General features: G+C 43.3%; 1 protein-coding gene across 2 annotated transcripts in view; it reads left to right on the top strand.

The window, feature by feature from the left end:
• Positions 1-21320, top strand: part of LOC102568008 (E3 ubiquitin-protein ligase RNF170) — a 33202-nt gene that overhangs the window by 1963 nt on the left and 9919 nt on the right. The window contains exons 2-4 of one of the 2 annotated variants that reach the window (XM_059727892.1): positions 7920-8033; positions 10969-11053; positions 19138-19213. In XM_059727892.1, the coding sequence (XP_059583875.1) occupies positions 11016-11053; positions 19138-19213 (114 nt within the window). In that variant the 5' untranslated portion in view covers positions 7920-8033; positions 10969-11015. Of the gene's footprint in view, positions 1-7919; positions 8034-10814; positions 11054-19137; positions 19214-21320 lie in introns of those variants that run through there. The other variant, XM_059727891.1, reaches the window with a different exon arrangement.

Genomic DNA, 21320 nt, shown 5'->3' with positions numbered 1-21320 from the left:
GTGAACTTGGAGGACAAAAATCAAGACTTGGATGTAAAATACTGACAAACATAGATGAGTGGCATTGGGGGGGGGGACATGGCAAGACCCTAAGGTGCTGAATGCGAGTGTGATTTAAGTCTAGTCATGGGCATAAAGTAGCACGCTTCTCTCTTCCCCCAGACGGCGTGGTAAAGACTGAGGAGAGATGCAAAGCTCTCTTTTTTCATTCTAAATTATCATTTCCCCCCCCTTTTCTGCCTATAGTCTAGTACCTGAGTACTACTAACAGTGCTGTGTAGCCAGTGGCTACTGTTAGTGACTGCTCCAAAAACCATCTGTCTCAAAGGTGACACCATCTAGTCACTATAACTTGGCCCCACAGCGACTGAAAATCTTCTGTGACAGGGCTGGGGGACTTGAAGACCTGAACTGTTATGCTTGAATTCCAGTCTGCTCTACACATGGTCACCCAGATGCATCTCCACAGGCAGCTGCATAATTGTTGTCTCTGTGCAGCTCAAAACATCCTGGCATCGAACAAACACATATTTTTTTGCACAGCTAAACATATAGCACTTAGGTGCTACTGATTTTCTGTTTCAGTGAATAGGTGTAATGAGGAAGCATTCACTTCCTGTTATGTGCACTGTGTCCATTAAAAAAATCTCATCTGAATCTCACTGGAGGTACATCAAGTTAAATGCTCTGTTACAGTGCCCAGAACCAGATGCTTCACAGACAAGCATAGGGATCTCAGGGTAAACAGATATAGGATAGATATAGGATAATCTCCTGCACCACGTACACATTTTATTGCTTCACTTTAGTAGCCATAGCATTGGCTTGAATTCTCTGATGTCCTGTCCTGTTTATCTCATTCATTTATGTTAATTGCTTCTATTCTCTTCTATACTGACATTGCTCACCTCGCTAGAGGAGCTGAGCACCTTTTGGTAGCACACTGAGCAACATCCCTAACAGCTGTTTTACCATGAGGGTTTATTCTTATTCTTTCTGGCATCCGCTTCCAGGTGAGAAATATGAGTACCAAATAGTGTTGTGCATTTTCTGGCTTTAAGTTAGTTTATGCCTTGCACTGGATTGTGATGTTTGTGTTAGATTTACGTTCCTCTAGGAGTTTGTTCTACAGGGTCAGCCTGGCCCCTGAGAAAATGGTGTGCATAGCAAAAGGAGGCTGAATCAGGCAGTGTGGGACTGAGACCAAGTCCAAAAGCTAGTCTGCATAGGAGTGGCAGTACCATGTCTAAAGGGAAAGGCACCCTATGCACTCACGTCCTACAGGATCTAATTCAAGTTCTGACTAATAAAGGCCTCCCCAGGATAAACCCAAATTAGCTGACGAACAGTCTGTCCTTCAGGATTATGAGACATACTATCCTTATGACATGCAAATCCTGCAGGTAGACAGGAGACGACAAAATGGCAAATTCATTTGGCAGTCTGTGAAGCTCTGCTTTTTTCCTTCCAGCTGTTGTTATACATGCATGCATTAGAAATACAGTAGGACTAGCAGGGTATGGTGGTGAAGGAAAAAAGAAGGGGGACAAAGGAATTGATGACAAAGAAAGTGTTCTAGTTTCCACAGGAAAGACTATACACCAGTCTTCCTTACTTACAGACTTTGCTAGAAGCCTGTTCATATGGTGTAACCCATGTGATAGCTTATCAGCAGATTAAGTTTTGTGCCAACCAAGAGTATAAGTACCTTGACCTACATTGACATTGCAGTTGGGGGGAAGTGGAGTTTGGCATTCTCAGCAGTCGCTTTGCTTAGACTCATGACATCTAACATCAACTGACAGTATTTTTTAAAGCAGTTTTAAAACAAACTAGCTGTTTCTAGCAACATGCACCTTGCTAGAAATCAATTATTATTCTCTTTGGTAATAGATTCTTTGCTTTTTGGAAGACTTGTTTTGCCCTCATAATAAGATGAAAAATAAAGAAAAGGAAAACTCTCACTGACTTTAATGGGAGTTCTGTCTGTGTAAAAAATATAAAACAAAGCCCTCTGTAGTGTAAAACATTTTATATAATTCAGTTACAATCATTATCAATCTTTGAATCAGATCTAATTAATTAGTCTTCTGATCTCCAAGGAGATTACATAATTGACTCAGTTACATATCAATTCGTTTTTAATAAACTTTTTACCTATTGTTTTGTTGCAGAAGAAAAAGGAAACCACATGTGTTGACCCTGGCAATTTGCTCCTTACAAACAGAGGATACAAGCATGTCATTTTTCCTTATTTAAATTATGTGTTTAATTCTTTGGTCAGCCAGTATCTTATACAGAATACTGTACTGCATGTGACAGATTCTTCTGTGCACTTATGTAGATACATACAGTTTGGAAATATAAAAAAAAGCCAATCTGTGACACCATGGCTAACTATGGAATGAACATACCCATTCCACTTCCCATCCCCATGAAATAAACTTGAACAGGTTTAAGGACTAGATGAAAAATGAATATTCCATAGCTTTGCTGTTGCATTTAGAACCTCGATTGATACAATTTATAATATTATGCACTTCTTACAGTATATATCCTTACAACATCCCTGTGAGAGAAGGAAGTGGTATTATCCCCACTTTACAGATGAGGAACAGAAAGACATGGTATATCTGCACTGCACATTCAGCCCAGGTGAGCTTGAGCATTCAAGTTAGGTGTCAGGTTAGGTGTTTGCAGCAAAACTCTTCAGGTGTTACTGAGTCCTCACTGTTCCTCCTCTGATTCATGTTCACCTTGGTACATATCCCAAGTGGAGATGCCCTAGGATTTGTCCAAGTCACAATCCAGAAATAATCCAGATTAACCAGATAGTTATCAATGCCTACTGTAAACTCTGTTGTGATTCAAATGGGTGTGGGAGGTAGCAAAAGGATAGTTAAGTCACCTCAAGCACGCTGGATCCCAAGAGAGATGTTGGAGGATCCTGAAATAACAGAGGATCCCCCTCACCTGAAGCCAGACACCTAAGCCCTGCAGTGGAGTGAGGGTGCAGATACATTGCTGTGCCTTTGAGCTAGCTTTAGGTGCTTACTGCTCTGGATCATACCTAGGAGGTCCCTGTGTCTCTTCCTTCCCTATGTATGATGCCAGGTGCCTAACCCTGTCAATCTAAATCAATTCATTGATTCAGATCACTGTCCCAATTCGATTCGGCTGATTGCAAATCTGAAGATTTGATGCTGATTTGGAGAATCAGCAATTTGGCCATAGACACAGCTTTAAATGTTTTTTCTACATACCTCGATGTACCAGGTGCAGCTCGTGAATGCTGTGATGTTGGAGAACAGACCTGAGCATTGAAATCTGTAAAAGAAAACTGTCCCAACATCCTTCTGGCTTTGCAGAAGGAAGAAAAGTTCACTCTGGCATGAAGCACTCTCTGTAAAAATCATGCAGACTGTGTTAGGATTAGCTTGCATGGTCCTTCCTTGAAAGATGGAAAAGACAGAATGCAGCAGCAGATTAAGTAGTTATCCTAGCCCTCCTCCCTACCCACCAGTATAGCATGACTCCCACAGGCCATTCCTGGAGGGGTTTTTACAGGACTGAGGGAAGAAAGAGAGCATGTCACAGACTCAGAACTTCCCACGTCCCATTATACCACCTAAAACGGATGTGCCAGAGCATGTCTGTTCTCCTGAGGGAGGCAAAGGGAACTATTTGGCTCACAGTTAGAAATGTCATTAAATAAAAGGCTGCTTAAACCCAGAGTGCTCAGAATAATCTTTGTCACTTGATACAGAAGACAAAATGAATAACCTTTTCAGGAATGTATCTACATGGGTCACCTCAATAAATCATAGTCTGATCCAGCCCACCATGAACAGATCCATTACACTGCAGCAGTTTAACAATAAAATATTTACACCTGACCCATTTTTCATCATGCTTTTTTCCTCCTCCTTTTCACTATAGCCTTCACATCTTCCTATCTCTCTGCCTGGGTTACTTCTCTAACAACTTATCAGTCTCATATCTATGCCTTTCTGTTTCTGGCTTTTGTTTACTTGCTCACAGATAACCTTATTTCTATTCTGATGTCCCATCCTTTTATATCTTTTTTTTATTTGTGGCTAAGGTCACACATGAAATTGGGTTTGGTGGTCACAAGACTGTCACCAGTTGATATTAACTGAGTCTGTAGAACTGCTTATATTCTGCCTATCTGATATCCCAGTCTTTAATCCTTTACATGCACTAAAATTTCTTTCACACACACAAAAAAGCCCCATACTTTCATCATCAGATTTATTTATACAAGTGCTGCTTAATTTTCTGTCCCACATCCATTGATCCACTGATAAAACTGCGAAGTGTGCTTGAGACGTATCTGTTACATGACCCTCTAAAGAAGAGGTGGCCAACCTGTGACAAAAGTGGCATGGGCAGCATATGTAATTATTTTAATTGTATTTCATATATTTTTCAAAGTGAACATGAATAAATAAGTTAATAAAAGGAATACTAATTTTCCTTCATTTTGTCTCTGCACATAGTTGGTATGAAAAAACTAGTATATTTACTATTCTTATTGTTATTATTATTAAGATGATAAACTTACGTACGAGAAATAAAGTTGGCGCTCAAAGATAAAAAGCTAAAAATATCCCCAATAGAGAGGACTAGTCAATTAGTTAGCATGTAAACTAACCAATACTAATAACTGACAAAGGCAGGACATATGGTGTGCTAGTTATTCACAGATACTTGAAGCAAAGAAGGGACTTTGCACAAATGCACAGAGCCTGGGAAATGAGCAGGAAGACTTGGAAATCCTTGCACAGTCACAGAGCTATGATGTGATTGGAATAACAGAGACTTAGTGGGAGCTTGCATGACTGGAGCACTGGTATAAAGCACCAACGGTGATGTGGTGGTGCTCTGATATAGACCACCAAACCAGGAGGAAGTGGTGAATGAGGCTTTTTTCAAACAGCTAGTGGAAGTTTCCCGATCACAGGCCCTGGTTCACATGGGGGACTTCAATCACACTGACATCTGCTAGGAGAGCAATACAGCAGTGCACAGGCAATCTAGGAAGTTTTTTGGAGGGTGTTGGGAACAACTTCCTGGTGCAAGTGTTGGAGCGGCCAACTAAGGGCCATGCTCTTCTTGACCTGCTGCTCACAAACAGGGAAGAATTGGTGGGGGACGTAGAAATGGATGGCAACTTAGGCAGCAGTGACCACAAGATAATAGAGTTCAGGATCCTGAGGACAGGAAGGAAGGAGAGCAGCAGAGTGAGGACCCTGGACTTCAGAAAAGCAGACTTCGGCTCATTCAGGGAACTCATGGGAAGTATCCCCTGGGAAGCCAGGCTCAAAGGGAGAGAAGTCCAGAAGAGCCAGCTGTACTTTAAAGAAGCCTTACTGAGAGCACAGGAACAAACCATCCCGATGCACAAGAAGACTAGCAAGTATAGCGGAAGACTAGCTTGGCTTAGCAGGGAACTTTTCAGTAAACTAAATCACAAAAAGGAAGTTTATAAGAAGTGGAAACTTGGACAATTAACTAGGGAGGAGTATAAGAGCATTGCTTGGACGTGCAGGGATGAAGTCAGGAAGGCCAAAATGCAATTGGAGTTGCAGCGAGCAAGGGATGTGAAGAATAATAAGAAGGGTTTCTACAAATATGTTGGTAGCAAGAAGTGTGGGTCCCTTACTGAATGGGGGAGGCAACCTAGTGACAGAGGATACAGAAAACGCTGAAGTGCTCAATGCTTTTTTTGCCTTTGTCTTCACAGGCAAGGTCAGCTCTCAGATTACTGCACCAGGCAGCACAGTTTGGGGAGGAGGTAAGCAGCCAACAGGGGTGAAAGAACAGGTTAGGGACTACCTAGAAAAGCTGGATGTGTACAAGTCCAAGGGGTCAGATGGCGTGCACCTGAGGGTGCTGAGGGAGTTGGCTGATGTAATTGTAGAGCCATTGGCCATCATCTTTGAAAACTCAGGGCAATCAGGAGAGGTCCCAGATGATTGGAAAAGGGCAAACATAATGCCAAGGCTGACCCATCCTAGCCTGTGAAACCTGCAACTGCAGAGGGTCCCACAACTAAGGGGGCCCCTGCGTCCAGCTGCTCGCCACCCACACCCCCAACACTGCTGCTGCCGGTTTCATGTTCAGCTGTTTGCCTTCCCCCTCCCTTCCGCCGCTGCCGCCAGCTTCACATCTGGCTGCTCGCCACCCCCCACCCCCCTGCCACTGCTGCCTCCGGCTTCTTCAGCTGCTCACCACCGCCCTCCCCCCCCCCCCCGCCACTGCCACCGCCACCGCCAGCTTCTTCAGGGCAGGGGGTCCCAAAACTATTTCTTGCAGGGGTGCCCAAAAAATGTGTGCCGGCCCTCCATAGTGCCCATATTTAAGCAAGGGAAAAAGGAGGATCCAAGGAACTACAGACCAGTTGGCCTCACCTCAGTCTCTGGAAAAATCATGGAGCAAATCCCCAAGTAATCCATTTCTAAGCACTTGGAGGAGAAAAAGGTGATTAGGAATAGTCAGCATGAATTCACCAAGGGCAAATCATGCCTCACCAACCTGATTGCCTTCCATGATGAGACGTCTGACTCTGTAGTTGCAGGGAGACCAATGGATGTGGTGTACCTTAATTTTAGCAAGGCTTTTGATATGGTCTCCCACAACGTTCTCCCAGGCAAGCTAAAGAAGTATGGGCTGGATGAATGGGCTGTAAGGTGAATAGTAAAGTGGCTGGAGCTTCAGGCTTAGACAGTAGTAATCAATGGCTCAATGTCTAGTTGGCAGCTGCTATCAAGTGGGGGGGTTGGTGCTGGGGCCGACTTTGTTCAATGTCTTCATCAATGACCTGGAAGAGGGCACAGAGTGCACTCTCAGCAAGTTTGCAGATGACACCAAGTTGTGGGGAGCAGTAGATATGCTGAAGGGTAGGGCTAGGATTCAGAGTGACCTAGACAGATTGGAGGATTGGGCCAAAAGGAATCTCATGAGGTTCAACAAGAACAAGTGCAAAGTCCTGCACTTAGGACACAACAATCCCATGCACCAGTACAGGCTGGGGGCTGACCGGCTGGGCAGCAGCTCTGCAGGAAAGGACCTGGGGGTCACAGTGAACAATAAGATGAACATGAGCCAGCAGTGTGCCCATGTTGCCAAGAAGACTAGTGGCATACTGGGCTGCATTGGTAGGTGCGTTGCTAGCAGGTCAAGGGAAGTGATTATTCCCCTCTATTCAGCACTGGTGAGGCCACATCTGGAGTACTGTGTTCAGTTTTGGGCCCCCCACTACAGAAAGGATGTGGACAAATTTGAGGGAGTCCAGCAGAGGATGACAAAAATGGTAAGGGGCCTGGGGGACACGACTTATGAGGAAAGCCTGAGGGAACTGGTCTTATTTAGTCTAGAGAAGAGCAGACTGAGAGTGGATTTACTGGCAGCTTTCAACTACCTGAAGAGAGGTTCAAAAGAGGATGGAGCTGGACTGTTCTCAGTGGTGGCAGATACAGAACAAGGAGCAACAGTCTCAAGTTGCAGCAAGGGAAGTTTAGGTTAGATATTAAGAAGAATTTTGTTATGAGGAAGGTAGTAAAACACTGGAACAGGTTACCCAGAGAGGTTGTGGACTTTCCATCCTTGGAGGTTTTAAAGACCCGGCTAGATAAAGCTTTGGCTGAGATAGTCTAGTTGGGGATGGTCCTGCTCTGAGCAGGGGGTTGGACTAGATGACCTCTTGAGGTCCCTTCCAACCCTAATTTTCTATAATTCTGTGACTTCAGAATTTTCTCCACCTTTAATCACGCTTTACCGTAATAATTCATGTTATTGTTTACACATCAAATAGAATAAATTGGCATGTGTGTACACATCTGAGCTCTGATTTAATTATCTCCCATATTAATGCCATTGTCTTTTATTCTTTTTAGATATTTCTCATGAGTTTGCTTGAGACCTCTGACCATATTTTCATCAATATTTTAAACTTCCCTTGACATTCATATTCCAGTGAGTGAAATAGCAAACCCAACCAGCAAAAGCAGGTGGGTGGGGTTCTGTTCTGTTTTATATGCAATGCTGTTTCTCCGCACTGCCGGTAAGGCAACAATTCTTTTTATTGGAAATACTAGCAATAAAAGGATATTATACACTGGGATTGTTTTAATGGCAAAAACCACAATTGCTTTTTCTAGCAGCCCAACATGTTGCCATTTTAAACAGATTCCTCTCCTACCTCTCATCATGCACTTCCACTGACAGCTGGTGTGTCACGTTTTGCTCTTACGTGGGAACAGGTTAATAACTGTTCTAACAGTTTAGATTTTGATTTTTAGCACAATGCTGTAAAGCTTGCCTCTGTAGGCACCAGTTGGCATTCCCCACTCTCATTACCCCGACTGGAATCTGATCACATCTGGGCCACATTGAGAGGTTCTTTAATGAGAAACTCCCATACGAACATAAAACTCCTAGGTTTGCATAAAATCAAATTGCCTAGATTCCCCCCACAAGCACTACCAAGAGGTGATATTTCACATTATGGCACCAGTTTCTTCCAGTTTTGTTTGGTTAGAGTTTTGTGATGTAGATGATATTTTTTTGCAAAACCTGCCTGTAGAAGCTAAGCAATTAAGGACTTGATACTGTGAGTGAATGCTTTACTCATGTGAGTAGCCCTTATGGCTTCAATGGGATTGCTCAAGTAACTCAGAAGTATTTGCTGGCACAAAGCCTAAGGCAAAAAAGACAAGGCCAATGTACTCATCGGTTTTCTTTGTTGTTTTTTTCACGGTTGTGCCTGAGGGCCTTAGTCAAAGATTGAGCCATTTTCTGTGCTAGGTACTGTATAAAGCAGAATGAAAATGTCTGCTCATGTCAGGACAAGGCAGACGAATGAAACAAACAAATAGGAGGTCGAGAGATGGAAAGATAAGGCACTGATGAAACAACATTTTTGTATAATAAGCAAAAGTCACAACTTGTCACGCACCTAGCTGTTACCAGATGGTTGCCGTGTTTTAACTGCCGATTTATCTTTAACATTCATAACAGATTAAGGGGGTTGTCCTGTATTTAATCTGTGCATTCAGAATGATCTGGTGCTATTAGAATGGACGTTTGCTAGCATCTAACTTAACGTAGTGGAAGGACGATGGTTTATACTTTAAGAGCAGTTTAGCAAAGAAATAAAAATGTGAGGACACTTTAACCAGGAGTTCCATTCTAATATCATCTATTCCAATAGCCAGTGGGATAAGCACGAAAAAAGAAATATCTCTTTCCAATGGATGTGCAAAATTTATCAGAAAAATTGTAAGATTGTACTATGTGTTAGTTATAGCATCAGCCTTTGCAAGAGGAACACAGAACTACATACACTGCCTTCAGCAAGTAAAAAAGTCTTTGGATTGCATCTCACTTTTGCAAAAATGTATGTGTTCACCCCTAACTTCTGTGAAAAGAAGGCTGTTTTGACAGTTTGGTTTAATCATGTCTCGGTCAAAAATAATTCAAATCCATTCTGGGTTATTAGTGATCACATGTTTTGGTGACCAGTTCCCATGTGAATAGTATTCACATCTCAAAACTACAATTAGTTCTAACATCCAGAGCATCAGCTGCACGGTAAGGGCATAAACAGCCTTCACAGAGGGATATCCAACATTTCACAGAGGGGTATCCTTATGTTGGGTTTGCAGCACAACACAAGAGCAACATGGGGAAACCTGCACTGCCACAATCTGGCACCTTTCAAAAGCAATTACATCGTATTAGGGCTCTGTGTTCAAACATGTATAAACAGCAAAGTATAGATACGAGTGAATAATACACATTATAATAATACACGTTATATACAACTGGCACTGCTGTGTACACAATGTAGCTAAAAATTAGTTACCTAAATTTTACCATTTGCATCTGGAAAATATAGCTGGAAGCTAACATACTGTGAATGTATACCCACATTCACACCGACAGACACATGGAGGTATGTAGTTTGTCACCATAATACAGAGCATTTCTGAGGGATTAATTACTGACAAGGAGTATTGTTTATTCCACTAAGCCCATCTTGTCGTGAATCTTTCTAAAAGTGCTTTGTTTGCCATGATAAAATGCCTATAAGGAATGTCCCAAGTACATGAATGCCAGTATACTATAAGTGTCCCAAGTACATGCGTGCTATCATACCATAACATTACTGACTTCCTCAATAAATCAGCGGGACTGCTCAAGAACTGAAGGTAGGCATGTGCCTGAATGCTTTGCTACCCAGAGCCAGCGCGCTCAGGGCTGTGCAAAACCCGACCTTTAACAGACCTCCTTGCTAATGTTACCATTTTATTCATTAAATTGTAAAAGAACCTTATAGGAATTAAAACGTGTTCTTTGATCAGTCAGGCGTTTTGTTGAGAGACATGTACCATGAAAAAGAACATATCTTGTATGACGTTTACTTGGCAATCAGGTAATGTTCTTTGGGATATGAATGTCTTCCCCCCCAAATGTGAGATTCACACGTTTGATTGGATAGCTACTCAATCTGGTCCGAGAGTTACACAATATTAAACTATCACAAGTGCCTGGCAAGCTTTAAACCTGTTTCACCACAGCACTTTAGCTAATCTCTTATCTACACACTTTTTGAGCTGCTACTATATCATATGATGAAAAATACCCGTTGCATGACCTTGATCAAGTTAATGTTTGAAGGCAGCAATGCAATATTGCTATTAGATATATGAATGTCTTTGAACTCGTTAAAAAAAAAAATTGATTGTTTTTTACCCCCGGGGTCCTCCAGACATTTAATGCAATTGTTGCATTTGAAAATAAATTTCTTTCCTTTCCTTAGTATATTTAGAAATCCTAACAAAACCTTGACATGAGGCAACCAAGTTAATAATTTACCAAGATGAATGGCCTGCCTCAATGAATCAGGTATAATGACTCCATATCACAACACTTTTCTGTCAGCTGGTGTAAGGAAGAAGTCATCTGGCTACATATCTACAGAAGGCAGAATGCTAAACCATACATTATGCAGACCTTCTGAACCAAGGTAGGGATTTTTTATTTGGCTGGTTACTGTGGGCTTTTCCACTAAAATAAATGTGCTGGGTGAAAAACACACATTATATTTTTAACTGTTAGAAACTCAAGCTGAAATGTTTTTAAATAACTGGAAGTGTGGAACAAAACAATTCCTTCTTTTTTTAGGATGTCAGCTAGTTTTAATTTGCTTGTGATCAGGTTTAATATGTACTATCAAATAGCTATTGTTTCTGAATGTATCCATATCAACAGTCTTAACAGTACTGCACTTCAAATGTACAGTCACAGCTCATGTATTACAGGAGCCTGACCCTGAGATTACCATACTTTATTAACAAGTTTCTACTTCAAAGTGAGGTCTATTTTAATTCTGAATAATGGCTGATGTTCGAAAAAATTGTTTAATAATAGTTAGCACTTTTCAACTTCAAAGCGCTATGCCAATTTTAATTAATTTCCTTCTGACATATCTTTGAGATGGACAAGTTTTATCATGGACTGCTTACAATTTAAAAAAAAAATACACCCGGTGAACCTGGGAAGTTAAGTGACCTGCCCAAGGCCACAGGGTGAGGAAGGTTTAGACAATGCTCTGACCTCTAGTTCAAACCTTTGAGAGGTGGTTAACTATGTTAGTCTGAAGTCAGGAAGAAGGGTAGAGCAGGGTTGTACCTTGGAGACAAACTGCGTACATCTACATGTGCAATTAATGCTCCTGAACTTTCTGCACTAATAATTCAGCCTCATTAAAGTGCTCCTTTGTGCATGTCTACATATGCACCCCTGTCGGGAGCAAACTGAGCCCGACAGGTATTGCCCAGTCCAGGGCTGATTCTGCCCTGCTCTGCCCCATGCAGCAGCCAGGGGCAGCTCCAGGCTCTGTGGCAGGGGGCACGGGGGCTTAGCCCTGAGCTCCAGCAGGTGTCCCAGCTTCATGAGCAGCTCTGTCCCAGCTGGGGGGAGATTAGGCTGGCCCTGAGTGGGGAGATGGGTCCTGATTTCCACGTGGCTGGGAAGGCAGCTGGGACAGCTTTCCTTGCCCCATGGAAGTTGAGAGAGGTCTGATCTCCACGGGGCAGGGAGGCAGCTACCCAGCTGCCGGGACAGATCTCTTAGCCACACGGAGATCCAGATAGGTCCCGATGTCCACATGGCTGGCAGGCAGCATCCTGCCAAGCCAGGACAGCTCTCTCAGCCCTCTGCTGCCTAGCCTGACCAGAAGTCAATTACTCCCGGTCAGCGTCTACACATGCGGTATGGCACATTAGTTAATGCACTTTTTTTTTTAATACTTGTATCTACTAGGCCCGTGTGAAATGGCTAGTATTCACTTCGGATTTGGATTTGGATTCGGCTGATTCAGGGGACGGTGATTGGATTTGGTGATTCGAATCACTGTCCCGAATCGATTCAGCCGAATCTGATTTGGAGATCTGGCTGCTGCTGAATCAGCCAAATCTCCACATCACGCAGGCCCCATCCCCCACCCGCTCTCCCAGCCCTGGCAATGGCAGCCCTGCCCGCCTCAGCTCCCAGCTCTTTGAAAAAAAAAGCCCCGACTCACCGGGTGCTGCCCGCCCTCACCAGCCCCACATGGCTGCCCTGCCCACCCCAGCTCTGGCCCTTTAAAAAACAAATAAACAAAAGAAGCCCCTACTCACTGGGGTCCTGCCCAGCAGGGCTGCACTCCCCGTTGTCCCCCACTGCCTCGTGCTGCATAGGGGGCTCTGCATGAGCCCCCAGAAGCCTCGAGGCTGCTTCAGGAGCTGGTGAGTCTGGGGGTTGTTTTTGTTTTTTTTTTCTTAAAGGGCCAGAGCTGGGGTGGGTGGGGCAGCCGTGAGGCTGTGACAGCAGGTAGGGATCAGGGGGCTTGTGGCAGAGCCCCCCACATGGTGTGGGATAGTGGGGGGCAGTAGGGATCATCCCGCTGCTCAGCAGCACCCAGTGAGTGGGGCTTATTTTTAAAGCACTGGGAGCTGGGGCTGGGTGGCCGTGGGGGAAGGGGAGGGTTGGGAGAGTGGGCAGGGGGTGGAGGGGTCAGAGGGGCTGGGGAGCAGGCAGAGAATGGGGCCTGGCAGGGGTCCCCCCATGGTCCCTTCCCCCCTCCTCCAGCCCTCCCCTCCCCCGCCCCCTACTTACCAACTCCGAATCCGGGTCCAGCTCCCTGCTGAAGTGGGCAGGGACTGCTCGAATCACCGAAGCTCTCCAAATCTTTTCTGAATCGATTCGGAGAGCTTCAGCATGGTATCCTCCTGTCAGGTGGCTGAAGAAGCAAATTTATCCTGTCTCTATTTGTAGAAAATGTTATTTAGGAAGTCACTTTAGAACAATCATCTATTTTAGGCATGTGATCTGGTTAAAAAGTATTGTCCAGTCTCTCTCACTTCAGCATGTAAAGGTCAGCACCGCAAGTCTATGTCATGGCACCGAAGTGAGGTCTGATTTTCAGTAATTACTGTATGCTCACCATTTGCAATGAAATCAGTGTAAGTTGTAGAACAACTCTGTAAAAGCAGACTAATCTTTTCAGGAGTATAAATATAGGCTCTGGTGCCAAATGTTAGGCCTTTTGCCCACATCCCGTTCCACTTTTTTGATTTCTAAGTGGAAGTTATGAGGTTTTTTAGGTACCCCAGTCACTAAATAGAGTTATATTCCAGCCTGTGCAACAGCTGTAAGACTGCTGTAGTATCTAATTACTTATACCACTTCACCTTGGTCTGAAAAGGCCTAATTTTGGGCCACTGTGCATGCCCAGAAACAATTCAGAATAGCCATTTAGGTGTTGGCCTCCACTTCCAGCTCTGTTGCCATTCAGTTCTATCTGGGAAAATGCATAAACTCTGCAGAAGTCCCTGATCTCTAGCCAGAGAAAGAACCACATGGAGCAACTGTTTTATGTTGCAGCCGTGGTTGTGATCCTTCTGTCTACGTTTTGTTCAACAGCCTAGTGATTAAAGCACTTGCCCAGGAAGTGGGAGATCTGGGTTGTAGGCCTTCCTCTAGGGGTGTGCAAAGTGGGCCGTATTTGATTTGGATTCGGCCCAAATCAGGGACAGCGATTCGATTCGTTGATTTGGATCACTGTCCCCAATTCGATTTGGCCACATCCGAATCTGAAGATTCGATGCTGATTCGGAGAAGCAGCGATTTGGTCATAGACACAGCTTTAAATGTTTTTTCCACATACCTCGAGGTACCAGCACAGCTTGTGATCGCTGCAATGCTGGGGCAGATGGAGCATCCCACAGGAGCACAGGGCACACCCCCCCACATGCTTGGTGGTGAACCTGAAAGTGGACCGAAAGCACTTCCGGTCCACATCCGGATCCACCGGGGAGTGCACTGGGGGCTACCCCTGTGCCCTCCCGGCTCAGCAATCGGCCATGGGGGGACCCCAGATGCCCCCCCAAACCCAGGAGGCACCAGTCGCCAAGCCTCATGGGGCATGGGGGGCCCCCCCTGCGCACTCCCCAGAGGATCCAGAAGTGGACCAGAAGTGCTATTGGTCCACTTCTGGGTCTGCTGTCGAGTGCTCTGAGGAGCCTCCCGCTCCTGTGGGATGCTCATCCACCCCAGCATCACAGCACTCACGAGCCGCCTGGTACCTTGAGGTATGCAGAAAAAACATGTAATGCTGTGTCTATGTCCGAATCTCCGAATCTTTCCAAATCTCTCTGAATCGATTTGGAGGGTTCCAATTCAATTCGGAGAGATTGAAGGGTCCTCTGATTTGATTCAGAGATTAGGCCACCAAAGCAGGTCGAATCTTCACCGAATGTAATCAGGAACCGAAGCTTCACACAGCACTGCCTTCTTCAGTAAAAAAGGGCTTTAGCCCACACCTCCTACTTCCTGCTAGAGTGCCTTTAACACCACAGTGGCTAGGCAGAGCTGAGAGCATCCTCCACCCCCTTCCTATTGATACTGGGCCAGTGAGGAGACATTAATGAAAGATTCATATGGCAGACAAAACATGCAAAATGGACTATTGAATTCAGTGAGGTGGCCAAGCGAGTCAGCTTCAACAAGACAGATGCAGAATGCACAGACAATGTCAATATTTTATTATCCAAGGCTTGGATTTTCAAAGGACATTTTAGGCACTCATAGTGAAAATCAGTGGGAACTGGACACTAACTCCTTTGGACCCCTCAAAAATCCAGTTTATAGTATTTAAAATAAATCATTTAAAAATGATTATTTAAAAATAATCAGCAATTTAAATTGTGCGGTGGTCCTTATTCATGTAAAGTAGTCACTGAAATCAGTGCAAGATTCAATTAGTTTTTCTTAATCCACCCCTGATAGATGAATGACAAGTCTAAGCCTTTAATATCTCCATTGAAGATGAATCCACAATGCTCTTTGCCAACTTGTCCTGGTGCCAAATTATTTTAATAAAGTTATTTTTAACTAACCTCAATTTTACCATTTGCATCTGGAAAATATAGATGGAAGCTAACATACTGTGAAAACTGACAACATCTAAACTAAAGAGGCCAACACTATGTGGGCTAGAATATGTGCTTTAAAATTCAGACACATATAATAAAAACATCCTGGCAAAATGGGACACAAATACCATTTTAAGACATTTTAAAATAATGGTGCTATGTGATTAACTCTTTCTGTAATAGTTTTCACCATCTAATAAGCCTAGTTCTGGTCTCAGACCATTAATGCAACTATGTAAATCCATTGATCTTGGTAGTTATTTTTGATAAATCAGGGTAAATAAGATCAGGCTCATGCCCAACGTGTTTAAAAGATACATATGTTAGATACTTTCCCCCTATATAATGATAGAATGCAAGAAAACTGTTCACTGTGGGACAAATTCTCAGCTAGAATAAAATGGTTTTACTTTTCTGATAGCTTTCACTAACAATTAAGATAGTCATCTATGTTTTTATATGCTAAATACATCAAATTGATATTTTATTTAGAATATAATGATCATTTTCCTTTGTTCTTTTTCATGAAACTTTCCACAGGGTAATAAATAATGTTTAAATAAGCATGATAACTCTGTCAGGGTAAAATAGGTCATCAGCTGTATAGGTCTAATACATCAAAGAATTAAAGCCTTGGGTTTGGGCATTAACTCTTACAAGATATATTAGGATTGGGTTTGCAGATTAATATGATAAGCCTAGGGGGAAAATTCATTAGGACATGCATACCCCTCTGTTAGACTGTCCCACTTGTGGCTTTCCAATTCTTTCCCCTTTGTTAAGAGTCTTTATAGCTTTTGGATTTATTTAAAGTTAAATAGAAGGCAGTCCATTTTCTTTCTTAAATTAACAGTTACTTTAATGTACAAAAGACTCAGGTCACAGATAAGGAAGCAGCTCCTGACTTACTTTTTATGGTAGCAGAAAAATCCTTTATGCACAGCCCCTTGCATCTGGACAGCACAGTTTCATTTACAGAGAGATCAGGGTGGCATAAAACCAGCTTCTAGCAGCTGCTTTTTTGCCCTATGATAGTTTCTTTTTAACCTGCAAAACTTTAAAAGAAAGACCAGAACTAAACCACCAAGTGCTGAGCCCTAATTGCAGTACAGTAAGGGAGTAGTTTCAGTGGTCTTCCAGCAGCACAGTGGCCATGGCTACATGAGATACTGACTGTGCAGTAGCTCGTTACTACTGCACAGTAGCGTTGCAGGGCATGAACTGTGATGCAACACTCCTGCACAGTAGTAACAAACCACTGCACAGTAGTAATGAGTAGGGCTGTGCAAAGCTTCGGGTGCTGATTTGATTCAGAGGAGATTCGGCCCGATTTGGTGGTTGAATCTCCGAATCTGAATCAAATCAGGGGACCAATAAAAAGGTCCGAATTGATTCAAAGCTCTCCAAATTGATTCAAAAAAGATTTGGAGACTTTTGATGATTTGGGCAGTCCCTGCCCACTGCAGCAGGGAGCTGGAGCTCAGAGCTGGTATGTAGGAGGCAGGGGAGGGGAGGCTGGAGGAGAGGGGAGAGGGCCATGGAGGGACTCCTGCCACCCCATCCCCTGCCTGCTCTCCCAGCCCCCCAGTGCCCCCTGCCCATTCCCTCAGCCCGCGCCCCCCCGTGGCTGCCCTGCCCACCCCAGCTCCCTACTCACCAGGTGCTATCAGGTGCGGGGGCGATCTTCACTGTCCCATGCTACATGGGGGTGCTCTGCACGAGCCCCTGACCCCCGCCTGCTCCCCTCAGCCCCCCCCCCGCCCATGGCTGCCCCACCTGCCCCAGCTCTGGCCCTTTAAGAAAATTGGGGGATGGGCCTGTGTGATTCGGCGATTTGGCAGCAGCGGAATCTCCAAATCAGATTTAGCCAACTCAATTCGGGACAGCGATTCAAATCACCAAATTAAATCACTGTCCCCCAAATTGGCCGAACCTGAATCCAAAGTGAATGCTAACTGCTTCACACAGGCCTAGTAACGAGCTACTGCAGAGTCAGCGTCACGCAAAAGCTGTTTGGGGGTGCTACTGCACAGCAGGACTGCAAAACAGCACTGTTTTGCTTCAACTTCTGTTTCGAAGTTTCAACAGAACAGTGTTTCGTTTCTAGTTTCATTTTGAAAGCACTGTTCCATTTCATTTTGTCGAAACAGTTTTGATGTTTCGATGCTGTTTCAACGTTTTGCCCAGGCTATAATACGGAAGCATGAAACTGGAAGAGGAGCAGCTTCCTCTGATCGCAGGCAGATCAGGGCCCGCACCCCGGGGAGGAGTCCGGCAGAGCCCTGTAGCCCTCCCGGGGGTGCAGGCGGGAGGCTGCTGCTGCTGCCTGGGACCGGCCGCAGGAGCTGAGCCAGTGGAGGGAGGTGGAGCGCAGCTCCCGCACTGAGCTCTGCTACCCACTACTGGGCTCAGTTTCATGGGGCTGCAAGCGGCTGGGAACTGAGCCAGGTAGAAGTGAAGCACTGAAGCACCCTTGTGCCCCAGGCAGCCCCTCCATAACACATTGAGCAGGTTGGAGCAGCCCTGGGCTGGCAGGCTGACCCCACAGGGCTCCTGCCAGCCAGAGCTGCTCCGACCCAGCTCAGTGTGCTTTGGCCCCAGGCACATGTGTAAATATGGTTCTCAGGATCAATAAACTCCAGCACAATCCATGCCAGACTTTATTCATTTGCATTAATTCCACATGTAGATGCACCCACAGTGTATTATTTTGAGGAAGATCAGAGGATGCCAGCTATTACAGAAAGATCACACTTAGGTGATCGTTTGGAAAAGGAAGAATATAGTCCCACAGTATCTAGCATTCCTGATGTTGAAAGATGCAAGAATATTCTCCAATGAAAACACACTTTTTTACCCACGTGCAACGTACATTTTTAAAAATGTTGATTATATTGATATTCTTGGGTCTGTCTCTGTCATTATCTGCCCATCCTGGACAACTACCTATACTGTGTCAGGCACAATGGAATTCCAACATTACAAAACAAAATCATTTTCAGTATCTATTTGGCAATCAGAAGAAAATCTTGAAGCTAAGATTTTTCTCAACTGCCTAAATGTATAGAGGTCCAAGCACTCATTCATTTTAATGAGAATTAAGTATTCAAATCCCTTAGGTGGCTTTGGAAATTGTAGCTTTAGTGCTTAATAATTACAAAATTTATCCCTTCTGGGTGACCCAAATATTTCTTAGAGGTCAACTGGGGAGATTTCTCCTATGTGAAGCTCTTCGGTACCCATACTTTTCTTTCCCAGAATGTAGGGAAAGAAGACTGGTATTTCAAGAAGATAAATTTACTTTGTAACTCTGAATTTAACTTTTTGTTGTACTGCATGCATGTCTGTGTTCCTTTCTGTGAGTCATAATTAGTGGATTATTATTAGGCTGGCTTCTGGGATTTTGAATTTTTAACCCATGTGACACACAGTGCCTTGAGTAGAAAATGATTGGAATTTTCTATGTTTAAGCACAAATCTGTACTTACATGCAGTGCCTACTAGATATACCTGATGAGTTTAGGCACTCATTAATGCAATGATTCATGTTAGAAGCTGGAGCTGATATTACGTGGCAACAAAGTAATATTCAATTCTATCATTTTTTAAAATAGCACAAACTCTGTTTTTACAGGTTTGCTAATGTCAATCAGCAAAAGATGAGTCATCTGGAAAAAGGCTATAACCATTTTTCTTCTAGGAATCCCATAGTAAGTTCATTATTTTACATTATAGTTTAATATAAAATACAAAAGCAATTTATACTTACTGAGGTTGCAGAGGTCAGGAGAGCTTTTCAAAATTTCCATTGGTTATGGTCTGGGAATGCTGGGTTTCCTTTATTCAATATCTGCTCCATAATTGGAAACACATTTGGTTCCTGTTTTTGTACTAGACAAAGCTAAAGGAGTATATGTTTTATTACTTTGCAAAGTAAAGATTTGATACACTTAGGTCAAACGTGCAGCATTTGTAAACACCATGGTGGTGGACTAAGGCACAGGCCTTTAGCGGATGTAAACTGTCAGAGTTTCACCAGTGAAAATAGATGTCAGTTGCGAGGCTGTCCCTTTGAGTCTACAAAGAGGTCCCCAAAGCATTTTGAGAAGTTGGAATACATTAAAATGCCATGATGGATGTGTTTTTTTAAGTCACACTGGACACATCTACATGAGACACTAACTGCACAGTAGCCTAATAATGCTCTGCAGTAGTACACCACAGCACAATACTGTGCAGTAGAGTACTAGCACTGTTTATTAGGCTATGGCACAATAGTGTCACTAAAAAGGCGTGTGCCAGTGCTACTGCTCAGTAACTTTGGTTACTGTGCATTTATTTAGTACTTGATTACATAATTCATACAACTCATTGCAGCTTATACAAATGAGACTTTTTTAGTGGGTTTGATATTTTGTTTTTAAAAAACCCCTACTTCCTCTTGGTTCCAGATCCTTATCATACAAAGAAAAGGATCATTTAGAGGGCACTGATTTCGACACATGTAGTCAATGAACTGGCAGAGATAGCAGGATGTAAGCTCAGTTGTTTTGTAGAGCTGCTTGTCAACCTCACTCTTTTTTGGAGTCTTTAAATTAATAAAATTGATCTTTGTCTGCTTTTCCCATGAGCTTGGCATTCACTGCATTCCCTGTCTCTACTGCTTTCTACCACTGAAAGAGCTAAGTTCTATTATTATGCTCTTTATTGAATGTTCCAGAAATAGATCAAATGGTGTGGGGGCGTTTTCACGGATTCATCAGGAAAGTGGGTGCCAACCTTGCTTTTGAAATATGCACCAGAGCAAACAAGAACACTGGCATGTACCTTCCTGTTGGGCAATAAGGCATGACCATGCATATGGTGACATCATAAAATAACCATAATCATATGCCTTATTTCCTTTGTAGTAACATACCATTCTATATCATTTGGCATATCTCATCAAGAAACACCTACTTTTAACTACATTTTGATCCAAATGCAAAATGAAATTGTGGAACTGATACTCCTTCTCCTCTTGTACCCTTTGACTATGCACAGGAAGTGAAAGACAAATGGTATTACCTTAGAACAAATCAATGTCTATGGAGGCTGCTTCCTGAATTCAGAGGAGTCCAATTACTAAATGGGAGTGACACGAACATTGAAATAACTTTATCTTCAGAAGAAAAGAGTGCCAACTACACTGTTACTAGACTGTCTTCACAGGTTGATCTAAGTTTGGCAATGACAAGTGACAAAAATCTAAAAAGCAATATTTTCTTTAATATACATAAAAATGAAAAGAGGCAAGCACGTTTTATCTCCTGATCCAGCAGAAGCCAGCTAATAAATCTGAATAAATTAAACTGGCAATAACTTTCTGTCATAGCAAAAAACTGATATACAGTAAGAAAAATTCTGCTTAGCCTTTTCTTTACCACTCATTATATCAGGTAGCTATGGCAGAAATGACTATAATACCAAGCAGACTTTATTTATAGGAGTGGGCAGTAGGCGATCTTGAAACAAAAGCCCGGAGAACAAACTAAACCTTACATCCTTTCCACTAAAAATTAGAACAAAAGGATAGGATACTTTTGGGGTGTTGTGTTATATCCCCATAGGTAATGCATGGCCATCTATGACTTCACAGTGCCCCTTTGAAAAATTATACTGACAGTGGGGATAAAACTCATATTCTCTTGTTCTAAAAACACAGCCCTTTATTTGAGTTACAGGTGATCCTCCATTAGTTATTCACTGTACAAGGCCTGTGGTTTACACTGGACAAATAATCATGGCAGTCCAAGAAAAGCCATCATTTCCATACCC

This window comes from Alligator mississippiensis, chromosome 5, assembly GCF_030867095.1.
Source record: "Alligator mississippiensis isolate rAllMis1 chromosome 5, rAllMis1, whole genome shotgun sequence".
NCBI classification, from domain to species: Eukaryota; Metazoa; Chordata; order Crocodylia; family Alligatoridae; genus Alligator; species Alligator mississippiensis.
The sequence above is the reverse complement of the archived record's forward strand: the minus strand, read 5'-3'. Positions and strand labels throughout refer to the sequence as shown.